Genomic DNA, 16,230 nt, shown 5'->3' on the forward strand with positions numbered 1-16,230 from the left:
TCAGCTCCCTCCACAGATTTTCTATGGGATTAAGGTCTGGAGACTGGCTAGGCCACTCCAGGACCTTAATGTGCTTCTTCTTAAGCCACTCTTTTGTTGCCTTGGCTGTGTGTTTTGGGTCATGGTCATGCTGGAATACCCATCCACGACCCATTTTCAATGCCCTGGCTGAGGGAAGGAGGTTCTCACCCAAGATTTGATGGTACATGGCCCCGTCCATCGTCTCTTTGATGCGGTGCAGTTGTCCTGTCCCCTTAGCAGAAAAACACCCCCAAAGCATAATGTTTCCACCTCCATGTTTGACGGTGGGGATGGTGTTCTTGGGGTCATTCCTCCTCCTCCAAACACGGCGAGTTGAGTTGATGCCAAAGAGCTTGATTTTGGTCTCATCTGACCACAACACTTTCACCCAGTTCTCCTCATTCAGATGTTCATTGGCAAACTTCAGACGGGCCTGTACATGTGCTTTCTTGAGCAGGGGGACCTTGCGGGTGCTGCAGAATTTCGGGTCCTACACAGATCAATAACAAGATCCTCCCGTGTATTTCTGGGCTGATTCATCACCGTTCTCATAATCATTGAAACTCCACGAGGTGAGATCTTGCATGGAGCCCCAGACCGAGGGAGACTGACAGTTATTTTGTGTTTCTTCCATTTGCGAATAATCGCACCAACTGTTGTCACCTTCTCACCAAGCTGCTTGGCGATGGTCTTGTAGCCCATTCCAGCCTTGTGTAGGTCTACAATCTTGTCCCTGACATCCTTGGACAGCTCTTTGGTCTTGGCCATGGTGGAGAGTTTGGAATCTGATTGATTGATTGCTTCTGTGGACAGGTGTCTTTTATACAGGTAACGAGCTGAGATTAGGAGCACTCCCTTTAAGAGAGTGCTCCTAATCTCAGCTCGTTACCTGTATAAAAGACACCTGTGAGCCAGAAATCTTGCTGATTGATAGGGGATCAAATACTTATTTCCCTCATTGACATGCAAATCAATTTATTTTTTTGAACTTTTTTGAAATGCGTTTTTCTGGATTTGTTTGTTGTTATTCTGTGTCTCACTCTTAAAATACACCTACCATTAAAATTATAGACTGATCATTTCTTTGTCAGTGGGAAAATGTACAAAATCAGCAGGGGATCAAATACTGTCTTAAGTTGTCTATCTTATATTTCAGTAATGACTTGCTGTTGTTACAATTAAAACTTAAAATATAATTTTGTAAGTACTATGAACTCGTCTGTTTTTTTTTTTTTTGCCTATTGCAAGCGATCCTAGCCTGGCGACGTTTGTTATTGTTGGTCCCATTTAGGGCTGTGTTCCTAACCCTAGGGGAAGTTTATGAAGGACAACCAGTAGCACAAGGCCCTCCTTGAGGAGATCTTGGTGTAGCAAGAGAAGCATCCCATTCGCAAGGTTCCCCCCTCACTGATGCACAAAGGGTTTTATTCCAACTACTTCCTGGTGCCCAAAAAAGACTGAGATCTTAGATCTTAGACTCTTGAACCAACATCTGAAGGTGCTATGGTTCAAGATGCATCATCCAGATTGGCTGATCTGTGTGCGCTTACGAGAGCTCATGTGACACACATGGCATTGGTTCTCATACATTTCCACAAGTTGGGCCTGCTGGAGAAGATGGTTGCCATTTTCGCCATATCAATATTCTGTGAGTGCATCGATGACATCGTGATGGAAGGCATTCTTTTGGTGTTGGAGCCCTTCAAACCTAACCCTCGGGGTGGGTCAGCAGGAGAATATGTCATGACAGATCCCTGCAACAATGCGTTTCTGCATTGTCTAGACAATGCCTATCCAACTGGATTGTGAATACGATTGCTATGGCCTATGAGTCTGAGTTCCTGGGCACGTGCTGGTACCTTCGTCCTAGACACTGTTTCAAGGAGCCACTATGACTAATATTTGTTCTGCCCAGTTTCCTCTTTTGGGAACACAGTGTTGACTTCAGTTGAACTACAGTAACCTATTAGGCTAAGGTTCCTGATTATTATCATACTGTTCCTTTTGGTGGAGTCCAGTTCTCCGTGACTCCCACCTTACTTCTATGGTGTCCTTCGTCCTGGTAGGCTGTACCCCTGGGATGTTGCTTCCTTATGCCAGTTTGTTCCCTTCGGCTATTTTCTTCAATTAAACATGACCTGTGATGTCAATCTCTTGATTGGCTGTGTGCAGGGGCCCCTGGTGGCTCTCTGCCTTGTATATGACATGATTAATTTTTAGTGCCCAGATGAGGCCTTGAATCCATTTAGGCTGCTGGTCTTGGATGTGACTTCCTTGGCTCTGTCAATAGCCTTCCTCATGACGGCTTGGGGACATGGTATCCCATAATCCAATTTGGATGTTATTCTCGATTTGAGAGAATGACAGGTTGTGTATGCAACCCCAGTCTAAAAAAGATGATAATACCCAAAGTTATTAGGTTGTACCTGAATCTCTATTTCTGGGCAGAGAGGCAGGGTCTCTGTGAATTGTGATAGTTAAAAGTATGACCTTAACTGGGTGACAGCACATAGGGGTCTATCGGCAGCTTTGTTATAAATTATTCTTAAAGCTCCTTCTGACATAACTTCTCCTTTGGGTGCAATTCTCTTTTTCAAAGAATGCCTTTGCAGATGCAGTCTATCAATTTTCATTGTCCAACCTTAATGTCAAATAAAATTGAAATTTCAAAATAAACAGGGATACACCAACCTGTATACACTCACCTAAAGGATTATTAGGAACACCATACTAATACTGTGTTTGACCCCCTTTCGCCTTCAGAACTGCCTTAATTCTACGTGGCATTGATTCAACAAGGTGCTGAAAGCATTCTTTAGAAATGTTGGCCCATATTGATAGGATAGCATCTTGCAGTTGATGAAGATTTGTGGGATGCACATCCAGGGCACGAAGCTCCCATTCCACCACATCCCAAAGATGCTCTATTGGGTTGAGATCTAGTGACTGTAGGGCCAGTTTAGTACAGTGAACTCATTGTCATGTTCAAGAAACCAATTTGAAATGATTCGACCTTTGTGACATGGTGTATTATCCGGCTGGAAGTAGTCATCAGAGGATGGGTACATGGTGGTCATAAAGGGATGGACAAGGTCAGAAACAATGCTCAGGTAGGCCGTGGCATTTAAACGATGCCCAGTTGGCACTAAGGGGCCTAAAGTGTGCCAAGAAAACATCCCCCACACCATTACACCACCACCACCAGCCTGCACAGTGGTAACAAGGCATGATGGATCCATGTTCTCATTCTGTTTACGCCAAATTCTGACTCTGACCATCTGAATGTCTCAACAGAAATCGAGACTCATCAGACCAGGCAACATTTTTCCAGTCTTCAACTGTCCAAGGTTGTACGTGTTGTGGCTTCACAAATGCTTTGCTGCATACCTCGGTTGTAACGAGTGGTTATTTCAGTCAAAGTTGCTCTTCTATCAGCTTGAATCAGTCGGCCCATTCTCCTCTGACCTCTAGCATCAACAAGGCATTTTCGCCCACAGGACTGCCGCATACTGGATGTTTTTCCCTTTTCACACCATTCTTTGTAAACCCTAGAAATGGTTGTGCGTGAAAATCCCAGTAACTGAGCAGATTGTGAAATACTCAGACCGGCACGTCTGGCACCAACAACCATGCCACGCTCAAAATTGCTTAAATCACCTTTCTTTCCCATTCAGACATTCAGTTTGGAGTTCAGGAGATTGTCTTGACCAGGACCACACCCCTAAATGCATTGAAGCAACTGCCATGTGATTGGTTGGTTAGATAATTGCATTAATGAGAAATTGAACAGGTGTTCCTAATAATCCTTTAGGTGAGTGTATATTCATGTATTTATATTAACACTAATATTGTTTACTAACTGACCAACCTTTTGGAGAAAATAATTAAAACAAAATGACTACATCTATTATGAATTTGAGTCACAGCTTGGAAACCAGCTGTTAAAAAATGCATATTAAAAGTATGACACTACCCACCTGTTTCCTGAAAAACGCCCTTGGTGGCAGCACTAGGAGCAAGCAGAAGAAGCATCTTCAAGCCATATCTTATAAGGATTGGATAAATAATGTTGAGGGCAAGAAAACACTGTTTAACAAAGATCAAACAACAAAAAATAAATACATTAAAATGAATAGAGCATACATGACTGTGATATACAAATACAACATTGCTGTGGACAATGCATATTAACCTGCAATTTGTAATGACAAAATCATTGGGACAATTAAAATTCTACCACCAACATAAAAAACGCTTAACAAATATACCCCTTCTAAAACTTGAACGGAATACTCATTGAAGTGCAAAATGACTACATACACACAACATCAACAATTTCAGAACAAAAATATTTTCACAATGGAAATGAGGTCATGGAATAGCAAGGGCAGAATGCCAGTTGTGAGATGCAAATGCTCATGTTATAATACTGCACATGTCCATAGCACACAAACTGAACATTTCAACTTTTGACAAATTAATAGCAAATGTCAATCTCATATTGAAACCATGCACACATTTTGTAGTAATTTAAGGATGTAAATTGCTGAAAATGATGGAATTATGTAAATGTTAACTTAAGCACTAACAAAATAATTTTGAATTTGAAGCATAACAAATATTACACCATTTCGAGAATACCTGGAACAGAATTTGCCTTCAATCATAATTTGGGCCCACAACATAGTGCTAGTATATGCTAATGCATGGTATTTAACTAGATTCTAATTTTGTGTTTTATGAAGATCAAGTATTATTGAGATTATTGAGATAGATGGATATACATAAAATGAAGGAAAGAAAGAAAAGAAAAGAAACAAAGAAAAATGATTTCATTGTTATAGTATAGTTTTATAGGCCTTCAACTGTTAGCAAACATAATTATATACATATTCACTAAGTTCAAAGTTCTTTATACAAATTAATGGACACAATTGTCACTTGTACAAACTATTTCTATCGGAAAATATACTCCTCATTTGAAGGAAATGAGGAAAGATTCACTCTCTTTTTATTTGTTTTTTATTTCAACTGAGACAACACTGGCGAAACAATTTTGCATCCAGACTACAATGTCAACAATCACTTGTTCCTGTACATATTTTATAGAGTGAGCAATATTACAATTTTCCAGAGGATTTGACATTATGCAAAAGCCATGATCTGCACATTTAAAATTCAAATTTAATGTTAATGTAAAACAGTTAATATACGCAAATGTAATAAAATACAAAAGCAAGGAGTCTTTTTACACATTAGTCGGGGACAATTCAGATTTATTTTGGATCCAGTTTGGAATTTTTTAATTCAATTGAATAGCACCCCCAGTCCCAAAAAATATAAATTACTACAGATAATGACAAGACAACTTGAGACAGCTGCACAGTATGTATAAAGTGAAATACTTAAACATAGCTTGTTAAAGGAAGTGTTTGAAAAATAATTGGAAAAATACAGTAAAGGTTCTGCATAAATAATCATTGTTCCATTGTTTAAAGTTTTACTCAGGTCAGGTCACTTTAATTTAACTCAGGTCACATTAATTTAACTTTCCATACTTCACAAAATGCAACACTTGAAAGAAGAATTTGAAGGGGATATGGACTAGGATAGACTAAGGCATATATCATTTTTTCCTCGTGAAGTTCTGAATGTTTGGGATTAAAAAAACAACATATCTGTTCTAATAAAAGACAAGGTAAGCTGTTTAACAGAGAGATAATAGGTCATGCTCCTCATAATTCATATACATGAAGCCATGATATTACAAATCTTCAGGAGACTGGATCGTTGCCAGTGTAGCCTTCTGTTATTTTTAGAAACTCTTCTTGCATACAATTCTAACAGCCGAAATGTGTTAAACATGTTTTTCCCAACTCATAACGGCACAGTCAACAGTTTCATATATAAACTTTGGTTTTAAAATCTAAAGACAGATCCTGCCTCAAGAGGAAAATGCCAGACATGGCTGAAAATAATAGACATCGAGGAACAAATGGACATCTGCTAGGTGAGTACTTCCCTTCTTGCAATCAATAGCAGTCTTTCTTTACTGAATGGCAATAAAAAAATCAATCAATAAATAAAAATGGGAAACATGGTTTGTAGCATGCAGCATGTTTGTGAACATTTGGACAGTAATGCTGCACTGTATGCCCAGCAACAGCAACCCTGACAAAGATATGAGCACACATACAGATGTGCTCAAATTTGTTGGGTACCCCTCCAAAAAAAATGAAGAATGCACAATTTCCTCTGAAATAACTTGAAACTGACAAAAGTAATTGGCATCCACCATTGTCTATTCCATATTTAATAGAAATCAGACTTTGCTTTTGATTTTGTTTTTCAACATAATATTGTAAATAATAAAACAAATGAAAATGGCATGGACAAAAATGATGGGACCCTCAACCTAATATTTTGTTGCACAACCTTTAGAGGCAATCACTGCAATCAAACGTTTTCTGTAGCTCTCAATGAGACTTCTGAACCTGTTAACAGGTAGTTTGGCCCACTCTTCCTGAGCAAACTGCTCCAGGTGTCTCAGGTTTGATGGATGCCTTCTCCAGACTGCAAGTTTCAGCTCTTTCCATAGATGTTCGATAGGATTCAGATCAGGACTCATAGAAGGCCACTTCAGAACAGTCCGATGTTTTGTTCTTATCCATTATTGGGTGCTTTTAGCTGTGTGTTTTGGGTCATTATCCTGTTGGAGGACCCATGACCTGTGACTGAGACAGAGCTTTCTGACACTGGGCAGTACGTTTCACTCCAGAATGCCTTAATAGTCTTGAGATGTAATTCAGTTTAATTCTTGAGATTCAAGGCAGTCTGTGCCAGATGCTGCAAAGCAGCCCCAAAACATAACCGAGCCTCCTCCATGTTTCATTGCAGGTATGGTGTTCTTTTCTTTGAAAGCTTAATTTTTTCATCTGCGAACATAGAGCTGATGTGACTTGCCAAAAAGCTCCAGTTTTGACTCATCTGACATTCTCCCAGATGGATTGTGGCTTGTCCATATGCATTTTAGCAAATTCTAGCAAAGTCTGTGTTTTTATGTTTTTCTTTCAAAAGTGGAGTCCTCCTGGGTCTTCTTCCATGGAGGCCACTTTTGCTCAAAAAGCAATGGATGGTGCGATCAGAAACTGAACTTCACCTTTCTGCCATTTGCACTATCCTTCTTTTAAATGTGTGGTCGATTTTCCTCTTGTGGCTGCGTTCAGGGAAGGTTGGCTACAGTTCCATGGACCTTGAACTTCTTAATAATATTTGCAACTGTTGTCACAGGAACAACAAGCTGCTAGGATATGGTCTTCTAGCCTTTACATTTACCATGCTTGTCTATTGTTTTCTTTTCTTTCTGATCTCCTCAGACAACTCTCTCCTTTGCTTTCTCTGGTCCATGTTCAGTGTGGTGCACACAATGATACCAAACAGCACAGTGACTACTTTCCTCCATTTAAATAGGCTGAATGACTGATTACAAGATTCAAGACATGTGTGATACTAATTAAAAAAAACAATTAGTTTGGAATATAACTATAATCCAATTATTTATTATCTTTTCTAAGGGGTACCAACAGATGTGTCCTGGTCATTTTAGAATTTCTTTGTAGAATGAGCAATAATTAATCACTTGTCACAGCTTCTTTGCTTTATTCTATGACATACCAAAGGCATACAAGTATACATGATGCAATAGCTTTTAATTTAATCACTTTTAAGGAGGAATGAAGCATTATTTCAATTAGCTGTAAGGGTACCAAAAAATGTGAGCACATCTGTATAAGGAGCTCAGCAATGAACAAATTGTATCCAGGTATCGTCTCAACCGAGAGATGCTGAATTATCAATGTCATGCTGCATAATGACCTGGCCAGAACAAACCTGCATAGTGCTGCATTATCTGAATAGCTGAGTGTCTGTCTGTATGTATGTCCTGGCTACAGGGACAGTAGCAGGTGATACAGTGGGGATCACCCAGTTGGCTGCCACCTTGACTGGTTCTTAATCATGTTGCTGTGACATACTGAGGAACACATTCAATTCCCCATTACCAGAGCAAACAGAGAAGAGAGAATGTTTGGGTTTTATGATGTCAGGTGTCATTGACTGCACCCATGTCACAATCCAGGCACCTACACGGGTGGAAGCAGCTGCTACTCCCTCAACATACATGTTATCTGTGACGTAACAGGTGTAGACCTGTGTCTGCTGCAGAGGGGGCATACAACGTGGCTCATATACATAGTATTGCAGTACAAACACAATATTGTGGATGCAGTAGTAATAAATACCACACAATACCCATAATTGTCTAAATGTTTGGAGGCTGTCTTAGTTTCCCTACCTCAGCAGTCATTGTCACATTAGGACTATGGGCAGGATTTAAAAAAAAATGTTCGCAAAGTGCGAACACGAAAAGTTGCGGAAGAGTCGCAGGATGGATTCTTGCAGCTCAGCTCCTCCTGAGTTTTGTATTAGCGGGTAGGTCAAAGATTTGATTCAATATGGCCCCTAGTCTGCCTGCATAATGTCGGTTGATGTGTAATTGTTCACTGGATGTGTCCCATTGTGATATGTGGTTGTGAAGCAAATATATATTTTATGGAGATATTGAGTTGTTCGACTCCGAAATGACTCAGAATCGCTGGTGGGGGACCCCCAGACCCCCGCTGTGAATCCCTCATTATGCCTCGCCCTCATTTTCCTGGCTACGCCACTGATCCATATAAATATTCTTTACAGTACACGTTGTAATATGACAATGTAATATAACTGTATATATGTCAATCTACATCATTGATTTTCCACAGTGCCAGCTGTGATAGCGTTGCTGATAGTGGTTGGCGCTACCACCACGTCCCCTACTGTAGTTTGAAAGGAGCCTGTAGCATAATAGGCTAACACGGCACATAATTGTCTCCACAGTGAGAGGATGGTTGCGTGCAAATCTATTATTCAATTTATCCTTCAGCAGGTGACACAATAACGCTATGCTGTGTCTATCAACCCGATAACGTGTTATTAATAGGTGATCGGAAGGTCCAGAAAGTTCCGATGGATCTGAAAGTGTAGGGCTGGCATCGTCTTCCACGCCTTCAGGCAAGGAGAAGGACGCAGGCATCGATATCTGCCATTATAATTTTAATTGTCATAATAGTCCACTTTCTCTTGTATAGATGGCAATATGGTGCGCATTCAATCCAATTGCGTCATGCGTGTGTGATCTGTGATTAGTAATGAATGATTGACTGATGTGACAGTATTACAAGTTTCATTATGCTGTTGCGTAAATGTTATATACACTCACCTAAAGGATTATTAGGAACACCTGTTCAATTTCTCATTAATGCAATTATCTAACCAACCAATCACATGGCAGTTGCTTCAATGCATTTAGGGGTGTGGTCCTGGTCAAGACAATCTCCTGAACTCCAAACTGAATGTCTGAATGGGAAAGAAAGGTGATTTAAGCAATTTTGAGCGTGGCATGGTTGTTGGTGCCAGACGTGCCGGTCTGAGTATTTCACAATCTGCTCAGTTACTGGGATTTTCACGCACAACCATTTCTAGGGTTTACAAAGAATGGTGTGAAAAGGGAAAAACATCCAGTATGCGGCAGTCCTGTGGGCGAAAATGCCTTGTTGATGCTAGAGGTCAGAGGAGAATGGGCCGACTGATTCAAGCTGATAGAAGAGCAACTTTGACTGAAATAACCACTCGTTACAACCGAGGTATGCAGCAAAGCATTTGTGAAGCCACAACACGTACAACCTTGAGGCGGATGGGCTACAACAGCAGAAGACCCCACCGGGTACCACTCATCTCCACTACAAATAGGAAAAAGAGGCTACAAATTGCACAAGCTCACCAAAATTGGACAGTTGAAGACTGGAAAAATGTTGCCTGGTCTGATGAGTCTCGATTTCTGTTGAGACATTCAGATGGTCAGAGTCAGAATTTGGCGTAAACAGAATGAGAACATGGATCCATCATGCCTTGTTACCACTGTGCAGGCTGGTGGTGGTGGTGTAATGGTGTGGGGGATGTTTTCTTGGCACACTTTAGGCCCCTTAGTGCCAATTGGGCATCATTTAAATGCCACAGCCTACCTGAGCATTGTTTCTGACCATGTCCATCCCTTTATGACCACCATGTACCCATCCTCTGATGGCTACTTCCAGCAGGATAATGCACCATGTCACAAAGGTCGAATAATTTCAAATTGGTTTCTTGAACATGACAATGAGTTCACTGTACTAAACTGGCCCCCACAGTCACCAGATCTCAACCCAATAGAGCATCTTTGGGATGTGGTGGAACGGGAGCTTCGTGCCCTGGATGTGCATCCCACAAATCTCCATCAACTGCAAGATGCTATCCTATCAATATGGGCCAACATTTCTAAAGAATGCTTTCAGCACCTTGTTGAATCAATGCCATGTAGAATTAAGGCAGTTCTGAAGGCGAAAGGGGGTCAAACACAGTATTAGTATGGTGTTCCTAATAATCCTTTAGGTGAGTGTATATCTATATATACTTATTTATATATGAAATTGGCCATATCTCCCTTTCGAAAAACCTAGGAAACATTACATTGAATAGTTGTATGGGTTCTTGTGGCAATTAAATCAACCAATTAGTGGCAATTGCTATTAACATTGCAACCTTCTTTCTATATTGTGTGTGTGTCAATGTAATGGTGCAGAGCAGTACAGTAGTGTATCGTTATCATTTCCGTGTTATATAGGCTGCTGTGTCTAGGATAAAGGCATAACGTTGGCCACCTGCTACTAGATAATTGATTGTTCAGATTATTCAATATAATTTTTTTATGGGGGGGTTTTTGCACCCAACGTGCAGTGCACAAACGTCACACACTTGTATGTGTACTGGCTTGCAAGTTATACAACCATATGTGCCTGTAACAATATTAGCGGGCGGGTAACAGTTTTGATTTTATTGACGCCTCGCTCTTCTCGCAGCCCGTCCTGCTCTCGCGCCCCCGCTGTCTCCCAAATTTCAGACACTGTGATTGGCTCGCGGTTTCTCTCGCGCTGCCCGCCCATCCTGGAAGCCACGCCAGAAAATCCGGCTCCTCCTCGTTCGCAGGTCTTCATATTTTAGATTTAATTGAGCGAGGAGCTGAGCTGCGAGATCCCCTCCTGCGACTCTTCTGCGACTTTTCGCGCTGGCACTTTGCGAACATTTTTTATTTAATCCTGCCCAAAGTATGCATACAGCTATTGTCTTTACCATTGAAGAAATTAAATTGGTAAGAATGAGCAAAAAAAAAAAAAATACACACAAAGTTTTGAAGGGTTAAATAAATCTACCATCTAAGGAGCAACCAGACCCCCTTGAAATACATCTGTTTTCCAATAGATTCAGAGGGCAGGGTAGCTCCCTGCATGCAAAGTAGGCCTAATTCAAATGTGGCAGTAAAATAAATACAAATCTGCTAGCAAAGCAGAGAAAACAAGAATTTATTAATTATTATTCGTTAAAATAAGAGCTAAAGAATGCAATATAACAAACATGCTACATCATCTTAATGCTAGTAAGGTAACAATGTTTTTAGTTGATGTTTTCATTAGATACTGTTTAGTTGACCTTTTAATACCAGTATTGTGCCAGTTTAAAATTTGAATACAATGATTCACGACTATCAGAGTTACAGGTGCAGTTCTTATTACCTGTGTTTAGTTTTAACCAGCACCTAATAAATGAGAAACATTCTTTACAGCTCTAGATGCCATGTGATTACATGCAGCAACTTGATAAAATATTTAGTTGTTTTATGTCACAGATTACTACTGCAGTGTCCCTGGCTTTTTTTAAATTTATAACTTATAACTTATATAACTGTTGTAGCGTAAGGTACACTTATACATTTCAATTAAAGAAGTGAATTTATAGTATCACCTTATCACGAATCCTGGAATCTTGTAGAACTCAATTTCTGTAATAATTGGACGCAGACACCAATTCCAAAGATATAAATTGTCAAATTTATTCAAAAACAAAGACTAAATGTAGCACTACACTAATTATACAAAAGGGAAAAACTAATTAAAATTAAACTCTAGATCAACAAATCAAAGACAAATCACTTCCGTGACCAAATCAAAGACCATGGGATTGCATATGATAACACACAAATCGTTAAACAAAAAAGGTTATAAACACATTGACTACAATACCGGTTAGTAAGACGAAGGTGAGTCTCTCATTAGTATTGTTAGTCAGACATTAAATAACTACGCAGGTTAGTATTTGTCAGGTAACTTCTCGTTATATATATATCAGTCTCATTTACATTTAAGTGCCGAGAAAGATCCTATCATTACTTGTTACCACAATTTCCCTTAACTGATTATTATTCAATGATTAAGGATAGGCAGGGCCACCAATAATCTAATGTCTATTAACTTGTGTCAATTTCAGACTAAACAGTTAAACAGGAATGAGAAGATATTTCTCGGCGTTGACAGATTTTATTTCTAAAATTATCAACAAAACAGTTTAATGCAACACACATTTATATTTAAGCAAAACTAAATTATATTACACATTCTAGAGTTATGAATCACAGATTAACATTTCTAATTGATTTCTCAAATGTCATGAATCACAAACTCCAAACTGTTAAACTTATCTGAACTTCGTCGCAGAGAGGCCTCTCTGTCTTCGGGCTCAGATAACACCACACGGCACGAGGTCCGTGTGGTTTGGTACAATGGCAGTCCGGTTCGGCTTTGTCCAAGAACTTCCACTCAGTCGATGCACCTGGAAGTTGGGGTTTCGCGAAAGTAGAGTCTTTTCCAAACAGATTTTCCACTGGTTTGAATGCTCCAAGGTTGTGCACAAAATCTTCTTTGTAAGCAGGGTTCCACCATAGTTACTTGAAGACAAAGTCTTTGAGGAAAGCAGGGCCCTGTTCGTTCCAAGGGTCAAGTTTCTTAAGACTCAAATAGCTATTTAAATGACTGACACTTTCGTATTCAGTCGATTTAGTCAATTGTCCAGCTGTAAAACTCCACTGATCAGGTGGGCACAGACGGGCATGCGCAGTCTGTAAAGTTCTTTATTTAATAAAGTCCTTTAAAATAATTATTTGTACAGCTCAATCTCCTTCTCCCAGTTTAACTCTTCTGTTGCCGGCAAAGACTTAGTTGGTTTCTGGTTCTGGTTCTGGCAACAGAGCTACAGGTTGAGCTGTGGCAGCGAGTTTCTGGTTCAGGTGAGAGAGAGAGAGAGAGAGAGAGACTGTGCGCTGTTCTTTATACACCTGTCAGATCAATAGATGATTGGTTCTTCAGTTTTTCAGATTGGATTTCGGTTTCAGCCCCCAGTGTCCTATTGGAGGGGGGCTTGATTTATGACTGATGTCAATCCATGCCATCTTTTGGAAATGCCGGTTGGCCCGGGTTCGTAGCTCTGTGTCTGGATTTCGGCTCTCGTCCATTTCAAAGAGTTTTTATTACCTACAGGCCCCCTTCCCCAGACATCTCACAGCAGGATTCCAAACTATTTGGCATATTCTCTGTGCCATCCTCCCAAAACTGTCACTTTGATGTAAACCAGTTCCACACTTTAAGGAAATCTGATAACTTTGGGGGGGAGAGGTCTTCTTTAGATCAGTGCTTCAGCTCAGAGCTAAAATGCTCTTATCAAAATACACCCAACATAATGCTACACTGTTGATCGGTAAGTTTACCATTATATAATGCTAATATAAATTTAAAGTTAAAAAGAAAAGAGATAAATACAATGCAGTGATTGTACCATTTTATGTTTGGTGTCAGTAAAAATTTTGATGTTACTACTTAATTATTAGTTAATTCTAGGTTTCCCTTAAAGAGATGAACTGCCTTTATATTAGATATATTAGATAGTGTTCGTCTACACAAAAAGAAAATAATGTATGCTCCTGCTTAAAATATGCAATAACAGGAAAAATGCAATAATGTATTTTAAATGTAAAAAAAAAGTTATGGTTATGAATATAGCTATGAGTAGTTCAGTTACAAAAGTTGTCAATACATTGTGATTTTCCACATTTTATTCCACTTAGTACAGTACTATCCATAGTTATTTCATAGGTGGAGGAGGTTAGTCCCGTACTGAGGGCCACAAATGAGTACAGTTCTGTAGTTTTCTATTAGCAGGTGGGTCAAAGTTTTGATTTAATCAAGCCCTTAGTCTCCTCTAGGGCAGCAGCAGTGATTTTGGTGTTTGTTGCAATGGAGACCTTTTTTAGTGCGCAGATGGAAACTAATTTCAGCTGCAAAGTTTGTTGCAATGGGTATTTAAGTTGTGAACTAGTTTAGTACGGAGCTGTGTACTAACCACGGGAGCATCCCCAGGTAGTCCGCTGCTTTCAGTTAATTGGAACTGACCCAATATGTTTATGCTTTTACTTTTAATTTCGAATTTCACTTATGTTTCTTTTTTTAATCTTATAATTATTGATTCATCTATTGCAATTTGTGTTCCTTATATCTATTTACATCCTCTGTTTTCTTAATATAATCTTCATAATTGAGATCAATTGCTCATTATGCTTTCTTCTCCTCTTTTTCCAGGTGTGACCACTCTCTCTATAAATCCTCAACATTTGGCAGCTGTCGAGCAGATTTCATACATGCAGCATAAGGATTTGTAACATTTATGTCTCTGACTTGAAGTAATATTTTATTCTCTGTCTCCTTCTCTTTCTCTTCCTTCTAAGCTTTGAGTCCTGATTTTAATATTGTGTGAATCGTGTGACTTAATTGTTATTTATTTTGTATTAAAAAGGCATGTGTAGCTTACAATCAGTGTAACTTACAAACGGTGTTCAGCTCATGACTTGTAAAATACCAAATGTATTTATATAGTTGCTCCCTCTGTTCCTTATGCTGTGTGTCTCAAATAGAAATTCTCTTGTTATATTTTAAATGTAGGCTTTTTATTTATTTAAAATTAACTATTGTATTTATTTGCATATTAGGAATAAGTAAACATATTAGGAATTAATTATAGACCTCTTTTATGTGCGTCCCTACATGGCACTGTAATGATTCCCAAGACAGAAGGGGTCACCAAACTTAAAGATAGGGAGGATAAGGACTGCAGAATAAATGTTTGTTTGTAATTAACAAACCCAAGTGTATTATTCAATGATTGTGCACATATATTCATATCTAAACACCATTCCCCTATACAGACACAGCAAACAGTAAATGAAGGGACCTTAATTATCCCGACCATGCCCCCCAGGTCTGCACTTCGCCAAACCATCCCCCTACACCAAACTTCCCCCACCTCCAGCCCCCCCCCCCCATGTTATGTCTATTGTCCAATGAGTGAGAGTATGGAGTTCAGCGGTATCGGCAAAGTGAAGGCAGGTGCTTGAATGATTGAGGTTGATCAAAGCCTATAATAAATAATATGTTTTTGTAATGATTAAGGATTATAATGTGATATGTTTGATTAAGTGTGTGGCTGTAACTCTCTTCGTTATGTATTTCTGGGACACTACAACAAAGGAGACATGCTGGATTCTTGGTGCAGAGGATATAATGCATTGGAAATAAAAGCATTGACAAGTAGAAATACCATGAGACAAAGCAGCATAGGAATCTGAATAGTCCACCATATGATCAATGCAGACTTCCCTCCACAACCCCTCCAAGGGTGTTACAGGGCTTTTACCCATGCTGCCCCGGGCTGCACCTCATATTGTCCATGCTTTTTTTCAATCTTGGTTTTGAGCAAGGAGTCGTGAAGGGTCTTTAATGTGTCAACAAGCATTGTGTGTGCCAGGGCCACAGGTGTTTTGTCTGTTGCTAAATGTCCATGCCACCAAGGTGTGCTCACCATGCTGTTCAGGATGTCCCTGGGGATGACAAGGTCTCCATTGATCAGTGTGTCATTCACCTGAAGACACATTGTTGGTTTTGCAGGACATGTCAGTGTGCCGAACCTGTATGTGGGCAATGAAGTCAGGAAGCGGCATTGTGTAGTAGACACCTGTATAGCCTCCTCGGCATCTTTCAGGGCAAGCATGGTGATGATGGCAGAGGATGTGTTGCGGAAGGGTTGGAGAGTCGAACAAGAATAATGAAAGACAGTTTCAGTGCAACAGTCAGTAGTTGTTGTCATAATGTCTTGTGGGGTTGACAACATGTAGCCAGTAGTTCACAAGCGATCTCCTAA

General features: G+C 39.7%; 1 protein-coding gene across 2 annotated transcripts in view; it reads left to right on the forward strand.

Moving 5' to 3' along the window:
* Positions 1–15,432, forward strand: part of LOC136762823 (nuclear factor NF-kappa-B p105 subunit) — a 59,639-nt gene extending 44,207 nt beyond the window's left edge. Inside the window, exons 12-13 of one of the 2 annotated variants that reach the window (XM_066716362.1) lie at positions 5,954–6,031; positions 14,616–15,431. In XM_066716362.1, the coding sequence (XP_066572459.1) occupies positions 5,954–6,031; positions 14,616–14,695 (158 nt within the window). In that variant the 3' untranslated portion in view covers positions 14,696–15,431. Of the gene's footprint in view, positions 1–5,953; positions 6,032–14,615 lie in introns of both variants that reach the window. The other variant, XM_066716363.1, reaches the window with a different exon arrangement.
* Positions 15,433–16,230: the final 798 nt, after the last annotated feature.

The sequence above is a fragment of the Amia ocellicauda genome, chromosome 11 (assembly GCF_036373705.1).
Source record: "Amia ocellicauda isolate fAmiCal2 chromosome 11, fAmiCal2.hap1, whole genome shotgun sequence".
Classification (NCBI taxonomy): Eukaryota; Metazoa; Chordata; class Actinopteri; order Amiiformes; family Amiidae; genus Amia; species Amia ocellicauda.